Source organism: Callospermophilus lateralis, chromosome 11 (assembly GCF_048772815.1).
Source record: "Callospermophilus lateralis isolate mCalLat2 chromosome 11, mCalLat2.hap1, whole genome shotgun sequence".
NCBI classification, from domain to species: Eukaryota; Metazoa; Chordata; class Mammalia; order Rodentia; family Sciuridae; genus Callospermophilus; species Callospermophilus lateralis.
The window spans coordinates 7,645,314-7,672,767 of NC_135315.1; the positions used below are offsets into that span (position 1 = coordinate 7,645,314).

Sequence of the window (27,454 nt, forward strand, 5' to 3'; positions counted from 1 at the left end):
CCCTTACAGTAGAGAAAATTAAGGCACGTGCAAGTACTGAAGAAACATAAGCTGCCCGAACTGATACCTGAAGTAAAAAGGACTGTCAAAGTATTGGACAAGGATTTACTTTTCACCCCTAATGTGACAGGGTGTCTCATTCCATCACTTAAACTGGAAAGATTGGTGTGGATTTGAAACAAATGAGCAGAGGCACCTGTAGGAGAAAGAATGCAGCAGTATTTATTTAGAATAGAAGTGTTCCCGATTACTTAGTCATACTAGCGAGCCAGCCAAGTTTGAATAATGAAGATGCAGATGAGTCATCTTCCTCGCTGACGAGCTGTCTGAACAAGGAGCCAGGATGCATCGGGTCATCTGCTCTGGAGAGTTCCGGGGGACCAACCTGTCATTGGATGTAGAGGAAGTGCCTTAGAGTCCACCGGAAGTCACCTGCCCGCTCCCCTGACACTCCATTCCACTCGGAGGCTACACAGCATACATAGCAGAGCTGAGAAGCGTGGATGACTCTACTAAGAGGAGTTTGCTGTTGGTCAGGACTGGAAAAGGACATGGGGAACAGCACGGGATTTTATTATGTGACAACTAAAATTTGAGAATGAAGACTGTCCTAGGGAAATAACAAACACATACCTCCTTTCCATGGGTGTTCCTTTAGTAGGGACAGACTTTAGAGGCCAGCTGTGGAAACTGTAGTGTTATAGAGGACGTTATAGCACAGGCCATGCTTATGGGGCATGGGGTTTTGGCAAGAAGTTGTTTTTTTTAACTACTTTTCTCAGATTTTAAAAACCAGATGTTTGACAAGGATTTTAATAGCAGGGAATATGCAAAGGAAACATTGCTAATGTTTTGTCTAACAATAATGCAAACAACAACTAAATGCTGTGAGAAGACAGGCTGTTCAAGCTCTGAAACACGCATACACAACAAAATTCAGAAATACCCAGGAGGACTCCTGCAGGCTTAATGGAGGCATCCTACTGAAACAAAATGTATATTAACAAGAAAATGTAAGCAAGCTTTTGTTATTTTCCACCCAACTAAAAGAATGGAAGATTAAACCATCAACAGAACAAAAGGACTTTCTCCAAGTACAATCACAGTGGCAGGTTGGCAATTAACTCTTACTCTACTAAATGCAAGGAACCATCTCCATCCTGTCTACATTTTCTACAGCCTTGAAGCTTGGGATACATTTATATTATGAGGCTACTTGGTAGTGTCAGTGGGCATCTTTAAAACCTTCTATTAGCTCAAGCCCATACAACCTTGTATTTCTTGTGCCGCCATTAAAAGCAGCATTAGTACATTTTGTCATTCAGTTATCAGTTTTTTCAAAGGGAGCTGATCGGGTGGCTTGGGAGATGGGGACAGTCGACAGGGAAGACCCTTTTGCTCTTGGCACTAACCTGGGTTTTTGTTTCAGTGCTTCTGGTTGATTTAGCCTTCCGAGTGCTTGTCATGCTCAGTGGAAGAAGTCCAAACCTACAAGACAAGCAGAAAGAATTTCAGTGGCATGAAAAGGCAGCTTGGGGCCCAGCAAAGTCTCAAAATTGTTTACCTGATCTGACTTGATGCCAGTGGCAGAATGTTGTGGGGTTCCTGGGAGTTGAATGTGCCACTCCGGGGGGTGAACTGATTATCAGTGCCGGTAACCAAACCAAACAGAACCTGACAAAAGGACCACAGTAAAATGTGGGGCTTTGGCTGTCCAGATGGGAGAGGATGACCTCTGGGGGCTGTTCTTTTCAGTGTGTTAATGCTTCAAATTACTTTTTATCACTGCCATCGATCCGAATCTCCTGGCAACAGTTTTTTTATTCCTCTTCTGAGGCTTGGGTTTTTAATAATTTGTTGTGTACAAATAAAGGGATCATGATCATGGTACCCCAGTGTGTGGGATTTTATCTAACCCTCTTTTAGCCCTTATAACTGCACTCAGCTGTTTGTGTCTTGCCTCTTCCTAAGATTGTGTTCTGGAGTATTAAGTAAGGTAGAAGGTTGATTCTGCAGTTGGAGCCTGTGGCACTTATTTCGCACTGAGGCATCTGTGACCCGACTTACAGAAGTCCGCTGCACCAGGTGGTTAAGGTTGCTGTTGAAGTGTGGCGTGAAAACATCCAGGTCAAATGGATCGATGAGTGCCTCCAGGTGGTCAGTCACTTTCTCAATCCTGAGAGGATTAGGACCATTATTCTCCACAAATTTTGAGGACAAGAAAACTATCTTACTATATTTTATAGGTATGAAACCATGAAGTGGATTTTGTTCAACTGAATTGCTGATAGGTACTTGTGTTATGGATGATCAACCTGCTGTGATGAAGTCAAGTCTGCGTCTTGTCCATGTTGTGTTTTTAGGAGGACCATTAAGAGCTCAAGTTATACCCACCATTTGTGAGGTGGACTCGGTAATGAGGTTCCACCTGGTTCTCTTGACTACGGAATTTACCCAGCAGGCAGCCATTATCTGACTTGCTGGCAACACAAGCACTCACTGATAAAGACAAACCTTGAGGAGAATCCTGGAAGGAGCTACAGATGCCCCTTGACTATGGTGGGGCCACATCCCAAAAAACCCACCATGAGCTGAAGTATACATAAATTCACAGCTGAACATCATGGACCAGCAACACAGAATGTGGCACTGTGGGGGAGGGTCACATGTCGTGGCCAGGGAGAGATCCAAATTCAAACTCTGAACTGCAGTTTCCACTGAATGCTTATTGCTTACCCACCGCTGTAAAGTCAAAAAACCCCAAGACAGACCCTTGGAAGTCGGCAGTACTGGTACTTGCACTGCAAGAAGACTGCCTCAGGGAGCCCAGGGAGGGTATGACACCTGGAGTCTGGTTTGTTGCGGCCACTCTTTGCCTCCTCACTCTTGGCTGTCAGAACGATGCTGAGGTAGCGCAGGTCATAGAGGAGCTGCAGTGCCCGGTTCTGGGTTACTGGGAATGCACCTTCTCTCTGCAAGTGAATTCCCACCCTGTTGAGAAGTGGCTCCTGTGGCACAGTGACCACCTGTGTGTTGTGAGTGGCCTCAGCGTGGTATGTCAGAAGCAGAGGCTGTACCCACTTGGGGCCAGTTTAATCTCACAACAACAGCATGCTATGTTAAAAATTTCATCCTAAAGCCAAACATGAAAAGTGCCAGCCCTAAAGGTCTCAGTTATGTCGATGGGTTACTACAAAGGAACATGGCTTCCTGCACAGGTGGATGTGTGGGAGCCCAGTCCTCCCAAACCAGGACTGGTACCTCTCAAAAATGTTGTGAATGGAATGGAACCCACGAGCAGAAAGTGTCATGCAAAGCAAGAGGGTGTGGAGACCCCCTTCAGTGAGCACTGCCATGTGCACAAGCTGTGCTTGTACTTGCCTCCCTCAGAGTCACTGCCCTGCTCTGCTCTGGTGGGCACAGTGTGGGGTGTGCTCTATTTTATGGGTGAAGAAACCAGTTGAGCCGGTCAGCTACTGGTCACATTTGATGCTAAGGAAACAGGTTAATGATTGGCCCAAAGCCTGCCTGGTAAGAATTGGCAGTGCCAGGGTTGGAAGCTGGGCCTTTGATCCCGTGATGGCTTTTATCCTTTTGTCACCTGCCTTCTCCATGAAGACCTGTTTGACCCTTGAGTGTGGGTAGAAAATGGCCGAGCTGGAAGCCACTCCAAACCTATTAGTGCATATTTATGAAACCAAATGCCTGGGGTAGGTACTAAACACTTTGGACCCTGATGTGAACTGCTCAAGCCTAAAATCAGCTAAGGGTTTTAGTTTTTATTGGGAAAATACTCAGGTCCCTACCTTAATCTGCTTTTCTTCAGAAAGTTCCTCATAGGCAGCTACTACTTGAAACATGCAGCTTTTCAGCATCTCCTGCAGCGTCACCTTTGGCAAAGCATGACCTCCAACCCAATTAATTTCCTGGCATAAGCTGAACAGGAAGGACTGTACATACCAGGATGGCTGAAAGAACACAGGAATGTCATGTGCCAGCTTGCACCAGTTAAATGACCATTCACAGTAAAAGTGGGTCCATTTATCTTTACAAGGCACACACATGGGGACCGTGCCCTCTCAAATCAAGCATCTTACAAGCAGATCATTTAACAGACACAAAGTCCCTCGTTAAGTACTCCTTTCCATGGCCTGAGGTTGGCCTGGCTGTTGTTCTTTAAATAGCACAGAGCCCATGCTACAAAAGGAAAGAATCATTTATTGACCTTTTTTTAAAATTGATTTTATTTTATTTTTTTAATACACAACCACAGTGGAATGCATTACAATCCTCATTACACTTATTGACCTCTTAAAACACTATTGAAGTGGTGCTACATCCACTTTGCCCCCACAGTAAAGTGAACTTTACTTTCAGTTACTCCTCAGAAACTGCAGTGTTGAATGATTTTCTAAAATTGTTTTGCTTCCCCCAAAGCAGTTCTATTCCTTTTTTAGCCCAGGTCCCTGTGATAAATGGCACGTGCTTACCTGTGTAGGAAGTCTGATCTTCGATGTAACGCTGCTGCCAGACTCTGTCTCCTCTTGAATTTCTAATTCATCCCAGTTGGTAGCTGTGGCCAGGACTGAACCAGCATCATCTAAAAGCAATGACTGGGTGAATCCGTGAATCAGAACCTGGTGATAAAAAGTGAATGTCCACATAAGTCCTTCAGGGCTTTTATAGGGTTTGTTTAGAATTCTCAGCACACTCCTGGGGGTTGGGTGTGGGATGCTAAGTGGCCAGCACCTCTCCCCTTTGGCCAGTGCCATGATCAGCAGTGGGAATGTGGTTGCTGGCCTCCCTACTAATGTCAAATGTCATCTGTAAAAGACCAGTAGAGACTGAAGGAATTATGGCATTTACATGGAAGACCTGGAAATATGGACCTTCACCCAGGCAGAAAGCCTTTCATTTCCATCCAATGGAAGGTAAAAATGCAGGGTTTCTGTCTACAAAATCTAGGCTGAAAACAAATGCAAGGTTTTATTGAGCCACATGGCAGAAATAAGGACAAGGTAACTATATGAGATGAGCATCATTATTCCCTTCCTATTGAAGCACCTTCACAGGTTGGCAAGACTGAAGCATGAGAAAGGGGAAGGTAAACTAGATATCCTATGGAGTCCCATCACTCACCTTCACGACCGCTGAGCTCCAGACCTGGTAGCCCATCACACTCTGCTGGAGGAGTACATCTTTAACTTCCTGCCATTTGGCCTGTACAGGAAGGATTTCCTGGGCTTTGCTCTTCCCCTGCTTTTTCAGAGCCCTAGCCTCCCTTGATGGTTTGTCAGAGCTCCTGGACTTTCCCACAATACACTGTTTCAGGTGGGGGCACAGTTCTCCTAGAGACTGGCAGAGTCTGGCCATGAAAAGCACGGCGTGCAGCTTGGTGCCTTGGAGCACATCCTGCTGGCCTTGCACAACTTCCTCAATGTTCTGCAGCTCCACCTGGATGCCATCCAGGATGTGCTTGATGCATGCCACCGAGTGCATCTGCAGCATGGCCTGCACAGTCCCAGCATCTGCATATCTGTCAAAGGCAGAGCTCTTGGTCTGAGTGGGGACAGCATCCTTGGGCAGAGGCACATCATCAGAGGGAAGGTAAGCCAGGAGGTCATCCAATTTAACTTTCAGTTTGGAATCCAGGGCAGAGCAGAAGTTCTGTACATAAGGGCTGATAGCTTGGGCTTTCATTGAGAGGCCACTACTGGCAAACTGACCCCGATTTGCCACATTGACCCAGGCAGCATCTGGAGGCAGGTCACTGGGACTCTCTGACCAGAGGAAGAGAGACATGTTCTGCTCAAAGTGGATGTGCTTATTTGATGTAGAGTTGCTGGTGCTGCTCTCAAGCTCCTGCAAAGCTGAGACCAGGAGTTCTTTGGAGCTCCTGGAGATGGATTCAAAGCCTTCTTTTGTCAGAGTCTAAAAGAGAATGAGAAGAGAATGTGAAGACCCTTCATGCTCTTCACATACATAAGCAGGTTGGTGATTCTGTTTTGGATGTCTTTGCAAGATCATTCTTTTCTCTTTTTTTGTGCTACTGGGGTGTGACCCCAGGGGCACTCTCCCACCAAGCTATATCAGCCCCCCTTTTGAGAGTTCTAATTCCTATTTCTTTAAGGAAATTTCAAAACAAGAGTTACCAAAATCAGAATTTATCCCAGCAATCAGAATGTTCTTCATGTTCAGGAAGCTGACATGGTGTAGCAGAGAACAAAGATGCCAAGACTGATGCACATGGGCTCACTTCTGGCCACCTCACCAGGCCCAAGGCCTGGTGTCTTTTTTAGCTCTAGAACCTGGCTGTGTTAATAAGTAGGGAAAGAAGGCGCTTGTGACATAAGACTCCCAAGACAGTCACCAGACCACATTAGGGTTGGCTGTGAAATTATTGCCCATGTGATTTTCCACCTCACCTGTAACCGATCCAGGAAGAGCTGCTGCATCATGTCCTCCCAGAATAAGAGTGGCCTCTCCAGAAGCCGCTGACACACCACCTCCCAGTTGTGACTGGTGGACTCATTGGTAAGTAACTCCCACATGGCATCTCGGATCCCTGCAAGACCCTTCATGCTCTTCACATACATAAGCAGGTTGGTGATCCCGTTTTTGATGTCTTCGTTACACCTGCAACAAGATCATTCTTTTTCCTTTTTGGTGATACTGGGGAGTGACCCCAGGGGCACTCTACCACCAAGCTACATCAGCCCCACTTTTGAGAAGGGTCTAAATTGCCCAAGCTGGCTTCAAGCTTGAAATTCTTCTGCCTCAGTTTCCCGAGTAGCTAGGATTACAGGCATGTGCCACTGTGTCCAAGAGATCATTTCTGTGTCCCCTGCGCTCATTTTCTTTGGGGTTCTTATGTCTTTAATAAGAAAAGCACAAAGATCCCATTTGAAAACCATATCTGTCAATCTATCAATATAGCATGATTCTGGCTGGACTCGGGTATGGAGACTGGTCTCTCATCAAGCCCACTCTTGCTTCACTGGGGTATGGAAGGAAGTCCGGTGTTCCATGGAATGGCTTCAAAAATCAGTGTGTTAAGAACAAGCTTAGGGGCTGCAGAACTCTTATACTAAGACAATTTAAAAGCCTCTGCATAATATTTTCAAAGACAAATTGTTCCTTGCTTCTCCCCAGGTGAGGTGGTAAGTAGCCATGAAGGCAGGAACAGCCCAAGTGAGCAGTGGCCATGTGGCACATCTCCCTCTCCTCACAGACCCTGTATGGTTATGTCCAAGGATGCCATGGGGTGAGCCAACCACAGGCCACTCACATGTGGATCCATTTCTGCAGCGTGTCTCTCAGGTACTCCTGGCTGATGGGATGTGCAAGGGTTCGGAGTGTTGGTTGGAATTCGATGACGGATGCTGGCAGGCGTCTGAACCAGCTGCAGAGCTTCATCTCCCCTTTCAGAACACTGATGCCCTTTCCTAGAGAAAAGGCCACGTGAGAAGCAACCCAGGCCACACTTTGAATAGCATATTAAAAATGGACCTAAAAGAAATTTCCAAAAATTATTTCGTTTTTCTCTGGGTAGGTCAAACAACCCCTGAAATAGGGAGAAAAAGAAGGTATAGCATGTCCAGACCTTCCCTCATCAAGGGGTATGGCAGCTTCCCTAAACTCTATTGGTCGAAAAGAATGGCAAAGGTCAGGAAGGGAAGGAATCAGGTAGAAAGAGCAGAGGGGAAAAAATGAGTGCTGAGCAGTCCTTATCTTTGGGGTTTTTTCCCTTGAGGTGAGGTCTCATTATATCGCTCGGGCTGGCCTTAAACCCTGGACCCCAGAGGTCTTCCTGCTTCAGCCTCCTACACACCTGGGACTAGAGGTGTATGCCACCATGCCCAGCAGTCCTTGACATTTTAAAAAGTAGAACTTAAGTTTTCATGAACGTATAAGCTGGTTATTTCCCTTTCCTCCTCCTCCTCCTGCTTCCCTTGAGGATCTAAGCGGACAAGTGCTGACCGCCCACCTTGATGAGTGAGTTGCCTGCAGCTCTGCAGAAGCCTGTGCTGTACAGTGCTGGGAGGTGCTGCTCACTGATTTTGTACACAAGGCCCTTCTGCAGTCCCTTGTACTTCTGTTTTCCAATGTCATGACAGATTAGCCAATACTCACCTTTAGTGACTAAAAAATAAAAAATAAATAAATTAAAAAAAATAAAAAAGTAAAAAGTAAAAATTAAAAAAAAATAAAAAAGAAAACAAAAACAAAAACAAAAAATAAAATATTGAATGTAAGCAGCTGGAGGGACACCAAGGCATTAGAAGTGGTGCCTTTGCTGAGGGGCAAAGTTACTCAAAGATGGCCCCATATGACACTCCTGTCCCCCTCTGGAAATGACCAGCTGACCATAACAATACTCCATTCCACCTTTGTCTCTATTTCCTCAGTCTATTTTGCTGACACCTCCATCTGATCTTGGAGTCCTAGAGTTCCATGAGGGACCATCTTCCATCATTTTCTTTGCTTACTGATGGTGGCATCCATTCTCATGGCTTAAAATAACTGCCACAGGCAGAAGCACTGCATGTAGTGTCCATCTAGCCCTTGCACTGCTATGTTCTGAGCCCAATCACCCTCTCATTCCCTAGTTCCATTCCAAGGTCTCAGTTGTCTCCAAGGTGAGATTTTCATGTGAACTATCACCAGTCCCTTCAAACCAGTTCCTTTGGATACTTCCCTTCCCACACCCTATACATCCTATATATCACCAAATCCCTCCTCAACAGATATCTGAGCTGTCCAGTGAGTTCCATCTCTATGCTCCCTCCTAACCCAAGCTCCAGTGGCTGAACCCTAGACCACAGTGACAGCCTTCTAAGTGAGTTCAGCATCCCTTACCCCATGGGACTCTACTACTTACTACATAAAAGCCAATGCATTTATTTAATTACAGTTGGGACAAATGCTAACCAAAGATGTAAGGGATGTGTGGGAAATAGAAGGACCACACCAAGCTTGGAAAGTCTCTGAAGGCTAGCCACTATTCTCTGGTTAGAGTCCAAACTCAAGCTTGGCCCATAAGGCTTAGCATTACCTGGCCCCAGTTCCTTCTCCTGCTATCTTCCTTGTCACCCACTAAACCTCAGCCTCACTGGCTTTCTTTATTCCTCAATACACTAACATCCTCCTTGCCTCAGGACTCTGCACACCCTGTCCCTTTGCCCAGAACTCTCTTCCTGCGGTCTTCACCTAAATAACTATAATTCAACCTTCAGCTTTGAGTTTAAAGACCATTTCACCTGGGAGGCCATCTCTGAACTTGGTAAGTTCCTTCCATTCAGTGTTCCCAAGGCATCTTGTACTGTGCATTAACAGCACTGACCAGTGTTGACTCACACTTCTGAGTTCAGTACTTGCCTTACTAGACTGTGACCTCCATAAAGGGAGAGTCCATATTTGTCCAGTTCACTGTGCTATCCCTAGAGTTTTAGCACATGACTGGGTAGTTGAATGGACCAGGAAAAATGGCTAGTTACGAGCTCACCAGTAGGATGCTGGCCTGTGATGGTCTCCAGAGTAGAGAAGAGCAAGCCACACGGCAGGGATGGATCTGGCAGCAGACCTTCTGGCAAAGTGTAGAAAAGGGCATGAGCCTGGTTCAAAGTGGTGGCCAGCAACTCCACTAAAGAGCAAATCTGGGCCTTGATGCCAGCACCTATGAGAAGATGTCATCTTTTAAACAATTTTCTTTTAGTAAACAACAGATCAGGGCTGGGGGTGTAGCTCAGTGGTAGAGCACTGGCTAAGCACATGTGAGGCACTGAGTTCAATCCTCCACACCACATCAAAATAAATAAATAAAGGTATTGTGCTCATCTACATCTAAAAAAAAAAAGAAATTAAAAAAACAAAAACAAAAAACAGATCACTCTGGACCTCAGTTTCCCTGAGCTCACCCTTCTCCATCCCATGCTTAAGGAACAACCTTTGGAAAGAAGCCACACCCACCATGGTGTGGCTGGTTGAGAAGTTTCTGAATAGTTGTCTTTCTGGCCAACAGGAAGTCGGTGAGGGCTTGGCGGGGAGAACTCTCTTCTAAGAGCATTATAGAGCAGAGGGCCTCAGCTATAGCTTGGTCAGACACAGCTTGGCATTTGAGTAGCATCTTGCTTTCGTGCAGAATGGTTGATCTAACAAGATGACAAAGGTCAACATGGAAATTCTTACCATCTTGAATGAAAAGCCATGGAAAGAAAGAAGACAGATCCCATAAAACTGTAGTGATGAGGCCTGGCCATCACAGAGATCTTTATGTCAGATCCACTTACCGGAAGTGGCTGGCTGCTGCTACCTGCCGGATGAGTATAGGAAATCGGGAAAGGATGGGGTTGTATCGGGAACTAGAAGAATCCAGCTGGAGCAGACTGTGAAGGTGGCAGCAGAGCAGGTAGAGCTGTGTGGCATGGAGATACTGAGAGGCTTCCATGAAGCTCCAGATCTTCTCAGGGATTTCTAAGAGTAGTTTGATCTGGGCAGCCATGCTGTAGAACTTCTCCTGGGATGGTGGCTGTGGCTGTAGGAAAGGGCAGAATAAAGTCAGAAGAGTAAACAAAAGCGAGGTCAGTGTCCTGCACTTGGGGTTTTAGGACTTAAAGCTTTCTTTAAGTTGAACTCAGTGCTATTCAGAAGGCATCAGGTCTGATGAAAACCTTTATCTCGCCCTCTGGTTATCAGTGATTCTCTTGACTTCTTGAAATCAGGGAGGGGGTGGGGGGGCTGAATTAATGATAGGTGAGCTTCCTCCTTCCTTCCCTGGTGTCCAGCCTTCCTACTGTTTTTCCTGCTTCTGTGAAGGGCACTATGCGCTTGGCTGACTGCTCTTTTTCACCAACCCTGCACCAACTATTTGTCTGCTTCAGTCTTCAGTCCTCTCCTCTTCCCATCTACCTGCTCACTTCAAGCATTCCCCCATGAAGGGACTGGTGCCCTATAAAAGGGCTAGAGAAAATTAGCCTAGCCCTTTTTAAACTCTTGTGCTTTCTGCCATGTGACGGTGCAGCAGGAGGATCCTCACCACACATCAAATGCCATCATCTTGACTTTGGACTTCCCAGGCCCTAGAACTGTGAGAAAAGTATGTCATCATGAATTACCCAATCCCAAGTATGTTGTTAATAGCAGCATACTGGACTACGACAGCCACAGTGCAAATCTCATCTGTCCTTAAGAATCCTCAGTAAGGCACTGAGAAGCCTACAGTTACTTCCTTCAGAACTGTTAAAGTAAATGGACACAATTATTTTGGGAATTAGTCACTTTTACCTTAAAATGTTTTCAACTGCTCTTCTAAATTATTTACATTTTTCCTGACAACTTTCCATGGCTTTATTTCCTTGCCTAGAATGTAAGCTTCTTCAGAGCAGGAATTGGGTGAAGTGAACAGAGAAGGTTCTCAAATTTTGTGTTTGACCAAGAATAAATTAGATGTAACTATGAAAATCAATACATTTACAAAATCAGGCATAATACCCGTTAGCCTTTTAATAAGCCAGGAAACACGCCTCAGTGACAGCCAAGTTTGGCTATCTGTGTGTGGAGGGGGCACAGCTTAGGAGGGGTGGGGTCACTGATTTAAAAAGCACAAGGGCTTTCCAACCTTCCGAGTATTGTTCTAGAGTGATACCCCAGTCTGCTGGCCTGGATTTCTCTGGAACCCAGGGAACACGAGAAAGTTTGAAACGGGAGCTGATTGTACTTTGGCGTGTCTTCTTCCATGTTGCAGGAAGCCTTTCCCAGGTTATGACCGAGTTCCCTGTTAACCTGTTCTACCCTCTATGCTCTTCTGCTTGGTTCATCCCTAGGTCGCCCTTCTTTAAGGAGGCAAGCTGCTGCTGCTGCTCAGGATGTCCATCGCCCGTCCTTCCACATGGGGTGCGAACATTGGCGTGGGGGACGAAGTCAGGATGGCCTAATCGAGCCTGCGCTCCCTGGGATGAAAACGTTCGCGCCCGAGGGCTAGGGCCTGGCGCTGGGCGGCCCTCCAACCCCGCAGGGCTGGGGCAGCTCTTCGGCCCTGGGGAAGGTGCTGGGGGCGGGACGCGGGGAGAGGCATCTGCTCCCTGAAACCCGGCGTCCGGAGGCGGGGTGCGCGGCGGAGCCGAGCCGTCGGGAGACCCCTTGCGTCCCTGCGAGACCGAGCGAGCAGGGCGAGGACGCACGGCCCGAGTGAGCGCCCGGGCCGGCGGCTCCCGGAAGGTGAGGACGCGGGGGACGGGCGCACCTGCGGGGCGCGAGGGGGCCGCGGCCAGCCGGCCTGGCGCAGGCGGGCACAGTACTGGTCGGTGGCCTTCACGGCGTCCACCAGCCCCTCTGCGCAGCGGCGCATCTGCCCGATGGTGTCGGCCGCCTCGATCAGGTCGCGGTACCGCTCGCCCACCATCTGCCGCAGCTCCTCCTTCTTGTGCTCGATCTCGGCCCGAACCTGGCGCTCCAGCCCGCGGATCTCCTCAGCCCCATGAGTCTCGAAAAGCGCCGCGGGGTCGCGCAGATCCAGTCGCTTCAACGCCGGGGAGGTGGCCACAGCCGCCATGGTGCACCGGTCAGCCGGCCGACGGCCGCTTCCGCTGCCAGCCCCGCCCCGCCGCCATCTTTGATAGGGGCGGCCGCGCTTCCGTTCCGCTGGGAGCCATGTTTGTTCCGGGCTTCCGGGGCTGAGGGGCGGGCGGGCGCGGCGGAGCGGTGACGGCCCTCTGCGTTTTCTCGGGAGGTCTGGGCTGTTGAGCAAGTGTCGGGGGTCGCCCGGGTGCCAGCCGGTCAGAGCCTTACAGCGACCTGGGATCTTTCGTCCTTGGAGAAGAGCTTTGCGGTCGAGTTAGTTAATAAGCTCGAGATTAACGTAATTAATGTAATTATCGTAATTAAAGGCGGCCTGACGGCGACGCCTCGGCGCTCGTCTCTGCAGGGCGGTCGCAGCGCCGGGGCGGGTTCTCGCGTCCTGCGACCGCGCACCTCCTTCCCCGCGGCGGGCTGGGGCGCGCGGGGCGGCGGGCCCGATCTGGCCGGTCCCCTCCAGGGCAGCCGAGGAAGAGCAGAGCCGCCCCTGCTCGTGGGGATGCTCGGCCTCAGAGAAGGCCCTGCAGGGCGGCCTGGTGCCCTCGGGCGTCTGCGGGCCCCTGTCACGGGGGCTCCTGGCCGTCCGTGTGTAGCCCTCAGAGGTGTGTCCGCCGCAGCCTCCCGCAGGGAAGGAGGGCCGTGGGCCTCCTGCCGCACTCCTGCCGAGGGATGGGGTGAGGACCCTAGTGCTGACCCAGGTCGATGGAACAGGAGGCCGTTGGTCGCCTTCTCCCAAGCCAGAGTTTATCCTGGAGATTTCGTGGTCACGAGAAGAGGTGCCCAGTACAGTGTCTGTCTCATGGTCAGGGCATCTACAGCCCTCCCAATTTCCTCCCCCACCCACCACCTCCGTTATTTTGAGGTAAATCCCAGACATCAAAAATCAGTAAGTAATAAGGTTGTGATATTCTAGTGTCCCTCACCGGACCCCTGCCACGTGGGGAGTGGCATTCTCACCTTACAGATGGTTAACCCAAGGCTGAGAGGCAAAGGGACTTACTCAATACAGTTCTCAAAGCTTGTCCTCCGAATCATCTAATTTTATGTACACATCAGCTCTGCAATGTAGGTAGAAAAATATTCCTATTCTTTGCACCACTAAAACCCAGAGAAGTTTATTTACCTGCCCAAGCCACATAGTTTGTAAGTGACAAGTCAACACTTGTGTCTACATTTTTTGGCTCTTAAGCTTTTCTACTTTCCCAATTTGCCCCAAACCTAGAAGCCCTCTGGTGGTGGGGCTGTGTTTCTGTAATCCCAGTCTGGAGGCGCAAATGGCCTTACTCTGCTGGCCAGCATCTGCCAAATCTCTGTTTGGTGACTAGGGGATTCATGTCTGCCTGGCAAGGTCTTTTCCCAGAACTCCTTATGGCTGTGGTGCAAGATTGTGCCTGGGACTTTGATGTCAAAGGCAAGGAGGAGGGTGGCAATTTCATTCTGCTGATTGGTGCTGGTATTCTCTGTAGCATCCCCTCCCCAGCAGCAACTCCCAAATGCCAAATGTTGTTTGTGGGTATCCACAAAGATGTCCTCCCCAGAATCATCCTGTGCCATGCTTTGATTGGGCTCTAAATCAAAGAACATCCCTTTGTTCCTACCTGTCCCCTTAACTGGTTCCCCAGCATTCCCAGAATTTCCATGAGCTGTCCAATGTCTTGTGGATAAACTTCATTTCTTTAAAAATCAAAACTGTTGTGTGTAGCTTGCCTTAGAGACTGATACCTGCCCCTGAGCATCCAGCTCTGTGTTTTCTGAGGTCTTTCCAACAGCATGTGGGGAAATGCCAAGATATCAGAGTATGGAGCCTGGGGCTTTGTGTGAGGTGTCTTGAACTTGTTCACAATACCTGCAGTTTTCATGTAGAACTGAGGCCAGCTGCCAGATGATTGTCCTCACCAGCCAGTGTGTTCTAAAACCAAGGCTTGCTGTCCCTGCCTGTCTGCTGGTTTCCCTGGCCAAGTTCATCCGACTGCCCTGAAGATGCCACTGTTGCTCCTCTCCCAGCAGAACTGAACAGTGATGGAGGCTGTCGAGAACTTTCTTTTTCTGAGGCTTGGAACAAATGTGCTTTTAGCTCCTGGCCCCAGAAGCCTCCTTTCCCTTCCCTTGCATCCTGAGAGCAGCCCTTCCTTCTGCACATCAGCCAGAACTATCGGGGAACGGTCAGAGAGCTCATATGTATCAGCTGGACCAAGCCCTGAGCTAGGGACAGAGGAACAGAGATGAGGAATCAGTCCTTTTACTTAAGGTATTGGGAGGTCCACAAGTATTGCTATAGTTTAGTTTTGGTGTAGAGATGAGTGCAGGTGTGTAATGAATGATTCTTCATGTCAGCCTGCCTTTCTTTTACCTTAGATCTTTAGTTGCAGAATTAAACATGAGATGTTTAGCAGCTTACGTTTAGATCATTCTGGCCCCAAAATCAAGTCTAGTCATTCTGTTCATTATAACTATGATTTTGAGCATGTGGGCATCTGCACATAATAATAACAGTAATACTTACATAACACTTATAATAACAATAATCCTACATGCAAGTAGGGTGGCAGTCATTGTATAGTTAAAACGAGGGTTCATCAGGACCAGGTAACCTGTGGGAGGTCATAGAAGCAGGTCATCAGCCAGCCTGTCTTCAGATCGAAGTCAGCCTGACTCTAGAAGCCCTTGATCTTTCCACTTTGTTGCATATTAGCTTCAAAGAAAATTTCAGAATTTCAGGAGACACATGGCCCAGACAATTATGAGCAACGTTCAGATGGTTCCCAGGCTGCTGCCTGCCTGAGAGTGGGCCCCTAGTCATGCAGGCAATTTGGGGACTCAAGCTGGAGTGGATTGGCTAGGGGCTTGGGGGCAATAGCTTGGGGGCAAGTTCCTGGAGAACTCTTTCAGAACTGGAGATCCATTCTGGCATTTTTGCTTTTCCTAGGCCTGTCAGTGCAGACTGTCAGTATTATCTCATTCAGAATGTCAAGGGGACATACTCCTTGCTTTTTTTTTTTTTTTTTTTTCAGAGAGAGAGAGAGAGAGAGAGAGAATTTTTTAAATATATTTTTTTTTAGTTTTCGGCAGACACGACATCTTTGTTTGTATGTGGTACTGAGGATCGAACCTGGGCTGCACGCATGCCAGGTGAGCGCGCTACCACTTGAGCCACATCCCCTGCCCAACTCCTTGCTTTTTAATAGAAACACAGAAAGTAAGCCAGAGTAATGCTTAAAATAGCAGAGTTTTGCCATATTTGAATATCGACTGTCTTCCAAAGGCCCACGTTTTAAAGGCTTGGTCTCTAGGGTGGTACTTCAGGAAGTGGTTGGGCCTTTAAGAGGTGGCATCTGGTGGGAAGCCTTAGATCACTGGAGGTGGCCCCCTGCTCCCCTTCTTGCTCCCTCTTTGCTTCATGGCCATGAGGTGCATGGCTTTGCCTTGCCACATGCTGCCCTGGCTCTCCACAGGCTCAAGGTGATGGCTCAACTGATCCTGGGCTGAAACCTCCAGAACTGAGCCGAAACGAACCATTTCTCTTATAAGTTGATGACCTCAGATATTTGTCACAGTGACGGGTCACTGATAAATACAGGTGTGTAACAGGCTTTTGTAGGCACCACACATTCCTCCTTTGTGCAGAGTGTGGTCCATCATTGGGGAAAGGGTTCCATAGGTTGTGGTTCTGGTACCAAATAATTCATCCCATATTTGCAAAATGTCATGCACATATGTGACATAATCACAGTATCTGCATAAAAGATGTGTTGGAAAAGGCATGTCTTCCAACACAACGTGCTTTTATATTTGAAATATTAAAAACAATTATCACCCGTATCCCACCCACTTAACCCTTGACCCTGTGCTTCTTGGACATAAGGGGGCTGCATGTTTGCATGTCCACATCTTGTCCCCGGGCTCTGATGATGGAGGGAGCCGTGTTCTGTGGTAGAGTTGGGGCGGAGAGCGGGCTGGGCCACCCAGAGAATAGATGATACATGGGAGACACAAAATTACTTAGGAAAATGAAAATAAGAAATCTAACTTAAGGAAGGGAGAAGGCTACAAAGGAAAACAGGAAAGGAATGTGATCACTAAGGGAAAGGAGGGTGAGGAAGGTGGAAAACGAGGTGCAGTAAAGGACGGACCGACCGTCAGTGGAAGTTACGTTGGGCTGGACCAAGGTGGAGATGTGCACTACTGCCCCGTGGGGTTCAGATGTTTGGTGTTTCCCCCTGGTGAGATGCCAGTGGCATCGAGGGCATAATGTAGTTGACTTGACATTTTATCTTTATGGCACTGTTTATCAGCCTGGGTCTACTAGAGGTGACATTTGTGGTAGAAGGGGCGGTTATTTGACTTCACTGTTTGCAGATACCTGAGACCCTGCCTTCTACAAACAGCTAGCAGGCGTTGCACCCGAGGAGGGAGCCTGCAAGTCTGGCTTCACACCACCTCACCACCCTGACTCAAGGACCATGGCCAAGCTCACCCCCAGATGCTGTGTCCTTCACCAGTGTGTAGCTGAGTCCCTCCTGTGTTGCCCAGCTCTGTGCTGGGGGACAGGGAACCAAGGGTGTTAACTGAAGCTCTGATTCCGCAGCAGGTGCTTCTTCTTCTCACCTTCTGTGTTGCCTGGTCCTCCCACCGGCCCACCCCAGCTGGTGGACTTGGTTTACATGTATTGAGAAAGCAGGACTCAGCTGGGATGGCCTCGAGGTCCCTCCGCTAAATCTGCCCACCTACTCAAACACACGCGCCCACCTTCTCCCTTCTCTCCTGTCACACAAAGTGCTGCTGCTCCTCCAAGCTCTGCATGTGACCTGGGGCCCTCACCCTTCCCACCTCCCTAGGACCTCAAGTCCTCCTACACAGTCTTCTCCCTCTTAGGTAGATCATTCCCATTATCTTAAAATGGTTCTCTAGGATCTTCCATGTTCCAAAAACATTGCACTGTTCGTGTGTCTCCCCTCCTTGTCCTGGTGAAGTGTCCTGGCCCTTTTGTCTCCAAGTCACCACCTACTCTTCCACTCATTAGGTCGTCTGTACTACCACTGCATCCACCGTGTCCACTGAAAGGCCTCTCTCTCCATCTTGCCAATTTCGTAGTAACTTCTGGACCTTCCTGGAGAGTTCAGCGGAGCTGACCTGCTCTCAATGGTTGTGTGCTCCTCATGAGGTCTGAGATTTTGTTTGGTTTGAATTTGTTTTGTGTCAAATGGGCCACCTGTGCCTTCCTCCTTCTCCAGGTACCACTTCTGCGTCCTCTTTGCCGCTCTTCTTTCTCTGCTTGACCTCTGCGTGGGCTGGGCCTGGGCTCTGGCCTTAGCACCAGCCTCTCCTCATCTGCATCCCTGGGTAGGTGACCTTGTCCCTCCTGTGGCCGTACAGGTTCGCTGCAGTGGCTCAGGGAGAAACTGACAGCCCTAAAGTGGAAAGGAGGAGCAGTTGTTTCTGAGGGACTCTTGCGGTGTCACTCTAGCCCCCAGCCCCTGGCTTGTACCTCCGCAGCCTCCTTGGATGTCCAAGAGGCATCTCCGACTTCACACGTCTAAAGTAAGAGCCCTCCTGCTACCTGTTCCACACCTGCAGGCCAGGCTGGCCTGTCTCAGCAATGACACCATCTCGTTGTTCTGGCTAAAGCTCAGGAATAGCCCTTCAGGTTATTCACCTTCTCCCACCTTCTCTCACCCTCCATGCCCAGCCCAGACCTGTGGGTTCTTCCTCCAGAACCGAGGTCCATGAACGTTAGCTGTGAAGAGCCAGATGGTAATGGGCATGCAGCCCCTGTGGGCACTGTGGCCACAATTCCATGAAGGCCATTGTAGTGGAAGAGTGGCAGGGGACAGTATGTGAGCCATGGGCAAGGCTGTGTTCCAGTAAGACCTGCTGGACGAAAACAAGCTGGAGGCCAGTGTTGGCCTGTGGACTATCACCTGCTGGCCCTTGTTCTTTCTGTCCCCACTGTTGCCCCTGTGGCTCAGACCTCCCGTTCTCATCAGAACCACTGCAGTTACCTTCTGATTCCCCACTTCTGCCCTCACCCTCTAGTTTGCACTTCTCACCGTGAGAGCCTGAGAGCCGCTGAATCTTCTAACTGGAAACCAGATCTGTGCAGCCTCTGCATAAAACCTCCAGCAGCCGCCCCTCCCTCTTGGCCTTGGGCAAACTGCTGTCAAAGACCATCACAGGCCCAGGCCTTCCCTCTTCTCACCCCCCATCCTCCACCCTTCCTCAGCTCCAGCCTCCCTAGTCTTCTTTTCAGTCCCATAACACAAGGCTTGGCTCATTGCTTCCCAGGCCTTCAGGTTTGCTGTTTCTTCTGCCACATCTTCACAAGGCTGTTACCTCCTCCAGGAAGCCTGCCTGGGCTACCCCAGTCTAAAATAGTCAGCCACTACCATAAACCCTGAGTATGAACCACCTAGTTCCGTCCTCAAACACGCAAACCCTCATAGTTCTTATCTCTGCTTTACTGAGGAGGAAATTGGGGCCCAGGGAGGGTTTGTAATTTGCCTCCCATGATTGAGGAAGTAACAGAGCTTAAGTACAGCTGTCTGACTCTGGAGACTGTGTCCTTAGCCACCACTTTACTGCCCATATATTTTCAGTCATAGCATTTGTGACCATGTTGAAATTACAAGATCATTTATTTGTGCATTTGTTTTTTGAATTGAGTTTCTCTCCCATAGCAAGAAGCAAACATATGGTCTATCTTTAGTTTCACTGAGTTCCCAGCTTTTAGAACAGTCTCCGGCACATATAGACACTCGCTGTTTGTGAGTGCATGCATGATAATTTAATTTTGTAGTAATTTATTGGTATGCTAATAGCAAACCTGTAAATAGCTACACTATACAGTACCCTGTAATTTCTGAATGAGAGAAGGACGATTATGGGATTCTTTTACTCTGATTTAAAAAATGTTGCACTTGTTCATATTACTGTCTGACACAGCCCTCCACTCCCTCCCCCAATTATGTGACTTCATTGGTCTTTTGAATGTGGCCCATGGAATTAGGAATGACTCCTGTCTATTTGAACCTTCCTGTCCCTTAACTGGCCGTTTGCGGGCAGCCCACAAGTCTGTTCACACTCCTTTGTTCTCCCAGACATCAATGCTGAGTGCAGCGTCAATTCCAGGGGAGGGGGTTCCCGGCAACCTGCTTCAACTTGATGACAGAGATCTCTCTAGAGAGCAGCTTTGTTCCAGTGATGCTGCTCTCGCCTTATCTAGACAAATGCCGCCTCCCCCTGACAGCCACAGCCAACACCGTTGATGATAAATGTCTGTGGGACATTTTCATCTTGGGCCCAGCAGGACTGGAGGAAGAGCTGGGAGGCAGCAGAGTTGGGTCCACCTTTCCTTGGGGTGAGCTGTCGGCAGGACCACGCTCCATGCTGGTGTTCACACCCCAGCACTGAACGCATCAGCTAGGAACGTGTTTGGCACCTCCACAGTTCAAAGACCCGGACCAGGATTCAGGTCTGTGAGTAAACTGCCGCACTTCAGCGGCTGGATGTCTGCCGTCTGCGTGGATCTGCCTGCGATTGTATCTGAGTTGTGAATTTTTTTTTGTTTGGTTTGAATTTGTTATGTTTTGTTTTGTGGTTTATCAGGTAAATCAGAAGTGTCAAATGTTCTTGGACAAATCTGGATGATGAAAGAATCTGAATCCTGGGACATGAGAAAATTCATAGTTTGGATCCTTTGTAAATAGTGTTTTGGGGAAATGCGACCAGTGGATGAAGTCGTGTTGAATAGCCTGGTCAGTCATTTGTAAGCTTTAGGTACGGGATGGGGACTTGCAAAGTCTTTTACTAGACCTTTAAATTTGAGAAGTTGTGCAGATAAGTTTAAGTCTTGTAGAGACACATGAAACAGGATTCTGTGATGTCCAGGCCTGAAGTGGAATTGAGTCTTGGGACCATGACCACCCGCATGCTGTGTATGGCTGCAGGTCTTGCCCGTCATTTCTTTTGCAGCTCCCAGCAGTGCCTGGTTATTTCTGAGAACCTTTGGATTTAGATCACCTTGTAACAAGGGAATGCCCAAGGGCCTCTCACTTGCACTTGTATCTTGGTGAAATTTTTAACAACTCTGCTCCAGCTATTCTAATAAAGCATCAGCGTCTTTAGGCGGGCTGGGCTTGCTGTGTACGGTGGCACACACCTGTAATCCCAGCCACTTTACTGCCCATATATTTTCAGTCATAGCATTTGTGACCATGTTGAAATTACAAGATCATTTATTTGTGCATTTTTTTTGAATTGAGTTTCTCTCCCAAAGCAAGAAGCAAACATATGGTCTATCTTTAGTTTCTAAAGATAGACCAGGAGGCAGAAGGATCACAAGTTTGAGGCCAGCCTCAGCAACTTTGCAGGGCACTAATTAATTTAGCAAGACCCTGTTTCAGAATAAAAAAAAAGTCTGGAATGTGACTCAGTGGTCAAGTGCCCCTGGATTCAATCCCCAATTACCCCCTGCCCTAAATAAAAGAGTGCTGGGATTCTGAGATGGGGGCAGTAGACAATGGGACGATGGGGTGTCGTGTGCGCCCATGTGCCCCGCCCCCCATCCACGTGTTATCCCTTTCTGCTCTGTGCTCCGAGTCTGCCTCATTGGCTCTAGTTGAGTTCAGCCTTGGGCCAAAGGGTCCTCTGTGATTCTGGCAAGTGCTGAAGCATGTAACCCTGCCCCAGCTCTGGCCCACTCTGGGCTCTGGTGACGTCACTCCTTCTACTTCTGCTCTGGGACTCTCTTACCCAGCCTTCAGGTCCCTGTCCACCCTTGCTGCTGGCTTCACACTGCCCACACCTCTGTAAGTGGCTCCCTCAGTTCACAGGTTTCTCTTGAGTGTGCCATCTGCTTCCAGCTGGACCTGCGAGTAACACAGATGGTCCTAGGCCTGAATGCACGCCGTCATCCTCTCCTGGTTGGCACCAGGCCTAGGCCAGCCACGGTCCCACACTGCGGGAGGATAAACGGCTCAGCGATTTGTAACATGCCATGAGCTACCCAGTTTCTCAGTGCTAAGGCCATCGGGGCTCTGTGCGGGGAGATGGGGGCCTTCCCTGGCCCACCCTGGAGGGGACCAGGGTGCAGGTGGGCTTTAGCAGAGGAGCAGGCTTCTCTAGCCAGAAATAAACCCTTTGTGCAGCAGAAGGGTTCCACCTAAGGTAGACGCACACTTGCATTTGCTTTCCGTCCCCCCAGCTTGCTCTCACTTTGTGTCACATGGCTGGATTTTTGGAGTGCCAGCTAAACTTTCTGCTGATGGCGGGACTGGAGGCTATGGGCTAGCAGGAGCCAGTTTGGGGAAAGGCCAGCTGTTTAAGAATCAAGAAATGCCTGGTCTTCTTTTGCTCTGATTCAAGGTGAGGGGAACCTGCTGGGGTGGTGGCACATGCCTGCAGTTCCAGCTCCACGGGAGGCTGAGGCAGGAGGAGCACATGAGCCCAGGAGTTAAGAAGCTAGCCTGGGCCACAGAGCAAGACCTCATCTCAAAAAAAAAATTGATTAAAAAAAGCAAGGAACCTAGTATTTATTGGTCTTTGCTTACCGATGATTGACCAATTCTTTTAAATATTTTTCTTTCATCCAACCTTGACAAAGTTCCATGAAATACAAGGTGTCATCCCTGTCTGTGGAGGCAACCCACGGGGCACTTACAGGAACTGAACGAGATGTTGCATATCAAGGACTTGGAATAGGGCCCGGCGAAGAGGGGACAGCCAGTTGGGAGCTTTCCTTTTCTGATTGACTCTCTCTCTACACATATATGTATGTTTTCAGAGGGGGTCTTGCCACGTTGCCCAGGCTGGCTTCAAACTTACCACCCTTCTGTCTCAGCTTCCTGCATAGCTGGGATTCCAGATGTGTGTCACTGTGCCCCAGGATTAGAGAGTATTTTAAGCAACTGTATTTGGTTGTGTTTTGGATTTGGGTGAAAGGAAGATGAGAAGATAAGGAAAGGTATTTTCTTAGACCTGATTTCTAAACGCTTGGCATCTCTCTGTGGTTTTGCTGTCACCAACACCTGGTGTCACTTTATGGCTCTCCTGGGCCAACTCTTCCGTCACCTCCCTCATGACGATTGAGCTGGGCTGATCCTCAAGCCTTCTGCAGGGAGGTTGCAGAATCTGGAAGAGACCGGATAGGGCCGTTGCAGGGCAGCCCGTGGCAGAGGGAGCTCTGCAGGAGGTGCCTGTCCTCCAGCTTTTTCATTTCTTTTTGTTCCCAAATGATTGCTGTGAAGTTGGCAAAATTGGGACAACATTTTGTAGTCTCATCACTGGACTGAGATTTCTAAAATAAATTGTAAAATTCTAAATCCCATCTGTAATTGAGGCTCTTGGAGAAACTGGAAAGTGACTGTCCCATGAGACTGGTCATTTCCCTGAGCACGTGGGATGCTTCTCAGGTGGGTGGGGACAGAGGTGAGTTCACACCGCAGGCCTACTGAGCAGACTCAAGTGTGAGCCCCTTTCAGTGAGAATACAACTTCATCAGAAAGTGCTTTAAACAGTACACTTGGCAATTTTTTTTAAAAAAAAGACACAAAAAAGAAGTACTTGCCTCTTGTTGTTTAGTGTTAAGATGGCAACACTCAATTTTAATAGCAAATGTGGAGATAAACTTCTCTAGTAGAAAAACACAATCGCAAAGCCTTGTTAGAAAGCAAAAGCAGTTTATCTATTCCCTCTAAATACTGGCCACGCAGGATTGCACGTTAGCAAGAATAAACTCACTCAGAATACCATAAGAATGCAAGAATCTAGCAATGGCCAAGTGGACACCTGTTCCTCGGATCTGAAACCAGCAGAGTTGACACCGGTTTGTAGGCAGGGCTGCCAAAGGCTTTCCCTGGACGACCCAGGAGGAATCCCATCCACCGAGCACGGGAGCAGAAGCAAACTCCGTTCAGCTTTCACAGACAAGGTTGCAAGGAGCCCAAGGCCTTGCCTCCCTGATCTCCACCACCTTCAGGAAAATAAAGGGGCACGTGGCCATGTCGGTGTTACTCAGGAGACCCAGAGTGGGCTTGAGCAGCATGGGAGCTGGTGTAGAAAGCATCCCCAGTCTCTGGCGGTGACTGATCTGTTTGTGAAAATCTTCTGTTTGTTGTGAGTGGCCTCCAGAGAGTGACGGAAAGATGAGCTGGGAGATGAGGAGGAAGAGGACGAGGAGCACGCCCAGCCGGCTCAGCTAGCTTTTGGCACATTCCAAGTCAGCTCCACACACTTGAGTGCTGATCTTTACTGATGAGACGTCCTCAGCATGTTGGGAACACCGACGGGGACTTTTCCTGGGGAAGGCTCACATTACTCTGGGCAGGCGAGTTGTCCGCTCTTTTTGGCTGGCAACCAGAGAGAGCGAGCTTGGCGGCTGCTCTTGGGTCTCCACCAGCTGGCTGGGCTGGCCCGTCTCCTCCAAGTTGGAACAGATGGGAAACCAGTGCTCATTAGCTGGTTGTTCTAATGAAGCGTCTTTTTCTCCTGCTTAACTATGGATTAAACTGCTTCTGTCCGAGGGCATGGGAGGAGGTAGCTGTGGAGAAAGAGCGTGAACCTGGCTCTGGATCATGGCCATGTGGGATTCAGAGCCTCTGCTGAGTCTCCCCCTCGAAATTGGTTCCCTGCCTCATTGTATGAAAACGAAGTTTTAAAGGGATATCATGGAATATTCAAAAAAGGAAGTTATTTTAAAAATTTAAACATAAAGTGTTAGAGAACACTATTTTTAAAGTTTGGTAGAAGATATAGGAAATGAACTCTAAATTTATAAAGTGTGAGACTCCCAGCTCCAAGGCAGCCCACCTTCGATCTTGACCTCACTGAGAGTACCTGGACCTCTGGTGATGTGGACGCTTCTTTTATATTTTGTGGGAGGAACTATGTTGCCCCAACTGGCCTTGAACCCTGGGGCTCGAGTGATCCTTTTGCCTTCAGCCCCCCAAGTGGCTGGCATGGCTGGGATTGCCAGGCCCAGCTTCCTTGGAACCCTTTCAGTGAGGCCAGGTTGTCCTGGGAAGTGGCCTGCCACATCCCTGCTTCTCCTGGGTTCTTCTCCAGCAATTAAGATTTACTTTATTGGTCTCAGAGGCAGCAAGGAAGCCCTGCAAATCCCAACCCTGTGACTATCTATTTCCATGTCTGACCGGGAGCCCAGAGCCATGTTGCTGGTAGCAAACTAGATTCTATGTCTGCTCAGCTGGACCTAGAGATGTTCCATTGAAGCCGAGAAAGAATGGACCTCTCTGGCGGTGCAGACAACCCCTCCCAGAGGCCCTGCAGGGAGAGGCTCAGGATGGATGTTCTGCCACCTTGGAGCTGACAAGCCCTCTGAGCCGAGAGACAGGGAAGGTGCAGAGGAGAGACTTCCCCTGGGGATGGGAAGCCTGCAGAGCCACCCACTGGGGAGTTTGGGAGGGAGATTTGGGCAGTTGTTTTAATCTGCCAAAAAGTGTTTGAGCTGAAGCCAAGCTAAAAGTACATCGTCTCCGTGGAGGCCACACCCGCGCTCCTCGGTGCCCAGCGTGCCAGCTTGGCAGTGCGGCAGGAGCATGGCTAACTTAATTAATCTTGAGAACAAGCCCTGGAGATGAGACTTCTGTGCCTCTGAGAAGGACGTGCCAGTGCCCTCTTCCCCAGCATGCACTGGCCAGTACTTAGAAAGCTCACAGGACGAGCCCAGGTTGCTAATCCAGCTGCCTGGGACACTGGGTAGGAAGGACTTTTTTTTTTTTTTTTTGAATTTAAAGAAAATTATTTTAGTTGTTGATTGACCTTTATTTATTTATATGTGGTGCTAAGAATCGAACCCAGTGCCTCACACATGCTAGGCAAGTGCTCCGCCACTGAGCCACAACCCAGCCCAGAAAGGGAGAACTTATTTTGGGAGATTCTTGTGGAGGTATCCTGGGGGCGGGGAAAGAGAACTGTTGCTCTCTCCTTGGTGGCTCTGAATCCCAGCTTCCCCTTGGTGTTCAGCCTATGAAGAGGCTTGGGAGTGGCTGGGAGAGGGTCTGTTTAAGATGCTGTTCTTGGTGAGGATCAATTCAAAAGTGATTTCCAGTGATTTTCTGCAAAAACATGGCCATCAACAGTGCATGTGTTTTGAGCTGGTCGAATAGTGGGGATGATTGTAGTCAACCATTTATACCCTTTTTGCCAACTTTTTTTTTTTTTTTTTTAATTGAGGTGACCTGTCACCAAAGTGTGTGGTCTGGCATGGAGTCCTCTGGGTAAAATATTGGCACGATGTCCCTTTCCTCATTGTGGCATCATTCTAGGAAAAAAATGACTGACGATCCCCAGACTTCAAATGAGCTAGTAAAACTGCAGTTCTTTCCTGTTGAAAGCCATTGAGAATCTCTGCTTTGAAGGTCTGGCCTCAGTGATATAAAATGTGTATTGTGTGTCCATGTCTGCCACACATGTGCCTCCCCTGTGTATCACACAGGTGCTTTGCACATCTGGGCACATGCAACATCTGGACACACAGAGTGTGTCCTCACGTGTATGAGCATCACATGCATCCCATACCTATGCTCTGTCATGGTACCAGTGCATGCTGTCATGCTTGAGTGTGTGTGAGTGTGTGTATGTATGTGTGCGCGCATGTGTGCAAGTGCTAGGGAGCACAGAGGAGGATCTGAGAGGCTGAGAGCACTGTCCCTGTCTCCTGAGAAGGGGATGCTGGTCAATGTCAATCCTTGGTCATGTTGAGCGAGGACGATCTGGTTTCTTGTTAGAACATCATACTCTTTGGGACAGTGTCAGCTCGCTCAGCAATGGACATCTCTGACTGGGGCTGCCTCTGAAGCAGGGGAAGAGCTGCCCAGGAATGGCACAATGTGTCCTGTGGCACCTGGTGTGTGGCCCCATGAGACCAGCAGTTCCCCCCAGGGCTCCTTAGTGGCCACTTTGCAATCTGTTCTTTGTAAGGAGCAGCATCCCATGCTAAGGCAGTCTTATTTGGTAAAACTGGCAGTCCCCAGGGCTAGGCTCACCTGGGCTTCCCTTTCTCCCTTTGGTGACCTCCACCACAAAGGGACCTTCTTTGCTGCTTAAACAATTGGAGGTGCCTGTCACCAAATAATTGGGGTGGCCATAGCTGTGGGATGGCATTTCAGGTTTCTCTGTAAGTAGGCCTTGCATCCCATTCCCTACCAGGCTTTCCTAAGGGACAGGACATTTGTTTCTGTTTCCAGCCCTGGCAGCCATGGGAACAGAAGCAAACTCCCCACCCCACTAGGTGCCAGTATCCAAGCCAAGAGGTCCTTTCTTCCCCTGGGCTGTCCCCTGAGTGGTTCAGGGAGCCTGTCTGCTTGGGCTCCACCCTCCAGAAGCTGAGCCTGTGCCCTAGGCTCTCTCATGCTTAAAATCTCTATGAACAAGAGGCAGGTGTTCACTGGCCAGTGACCCAGGTACAGCATTGCATTTTAATGACATCACACTCACTTCTGATCTTAGGAGAATCAATAATGCTTCTAGTCGGCAGGGTTAGGTCTGGGTTAATATTTAGCTCTGTTTTTAAGCACAATCCAGATACACACGGCCCAAGACATCCACAGGGGAGCAGCTGGATGGTGTGCAGTGCTCTGTGGCTGCTGAGGAGGAAGCCACATGGCTGTGGGATGGCCGGGCTTGAGAGTGGCCTTGGGGGCTGGGGGTAAAAGCTTGTCCTTGAGATGTGAGTTGAAGGTCATTCGTTGAACTCTCTGTACTTTGTGTCCACCTTTTCTAAATCCTAAAATGGATCTAGAAATAGTCTGTTAATTTAAAAGAAAGAAAAAGTAAGAACAGGCACGAGAGCACAATGGTTCCAAGCCATAAGAGAGCGTATCACTCGGAAAGTACTTTGGGAATGAGGTGGTGCGAATTACCTGAATCA

General features: G+C 48.8%; 2 protein-coding genes across 7 annotated transcripts in view; one reads left to right on the top strand and one right to left on the bottom strand.

Moving 5' to 3' along the window:
• Window positions 1–199: 199 nt before the first annotated feature.
• Cog1 (component of oligomeric golgi complex 1) lies at window positions 200–12,584 on the bottom strand. Of its 6 annotated transcripts, XM_076871177.2 has the most exons (15): window positions 12,242–12,584; window positions 10,290–10,534; window positions 9,970–10,151; window positions 9,506–9,676; window positions 7,289–7,445; window positions 6,426–6,636; window positions 5,140–5,931; window positions 4,491–4,637; window positions 3,807–3,968; window positions 2,845–2,972; window positions 2,068–2,176; window positions 1,565–1,674; window positions 1,413–1,488; window positions 947–980; window positions 200–385 (listed from the first exon to the last, which is right to left on the bottom strand). In XM_076871177.2, the coding sequence occupies exons 1-15, from the start codon at window positions 12,548–12,550 to the stop codon at window positions 354–356; spliced, it is 2,865 nt and encodes a 954-aa protein (XP_076727292.2). In that variant the 5' UTR covers window positions 12,551–12,584; the 3' UTR covers window positions 200–353. The 6 variants fall into 6 exon arrangements, with proteins under 6 accessions (XP_076727292.2, XP_076727290.2, XP_076727293.2 ...); XM_076871175.2 differs by lacking the exon at window positions 947–980; XM_076871178.2 differs by lacking the exon at window positions 947–980 and having other exon boundaries at window positions 200–690.
• The window catches only part of Slc39a11 (solute carrier family 39 member 11), a 413,949-nt gene continuing 398,554 nt past the window's right edge, over window positions 12,060–27,454 (top strand). The window contains exon 1 of the mRNA XM_076871184.2: window positions 12,060–12,216. The gene's annotated coding sequence lies outside the window, so the exon portion shown is untranslated. The remainder of the gene's footprint in view (window positions 12,217–27,454) is intronic.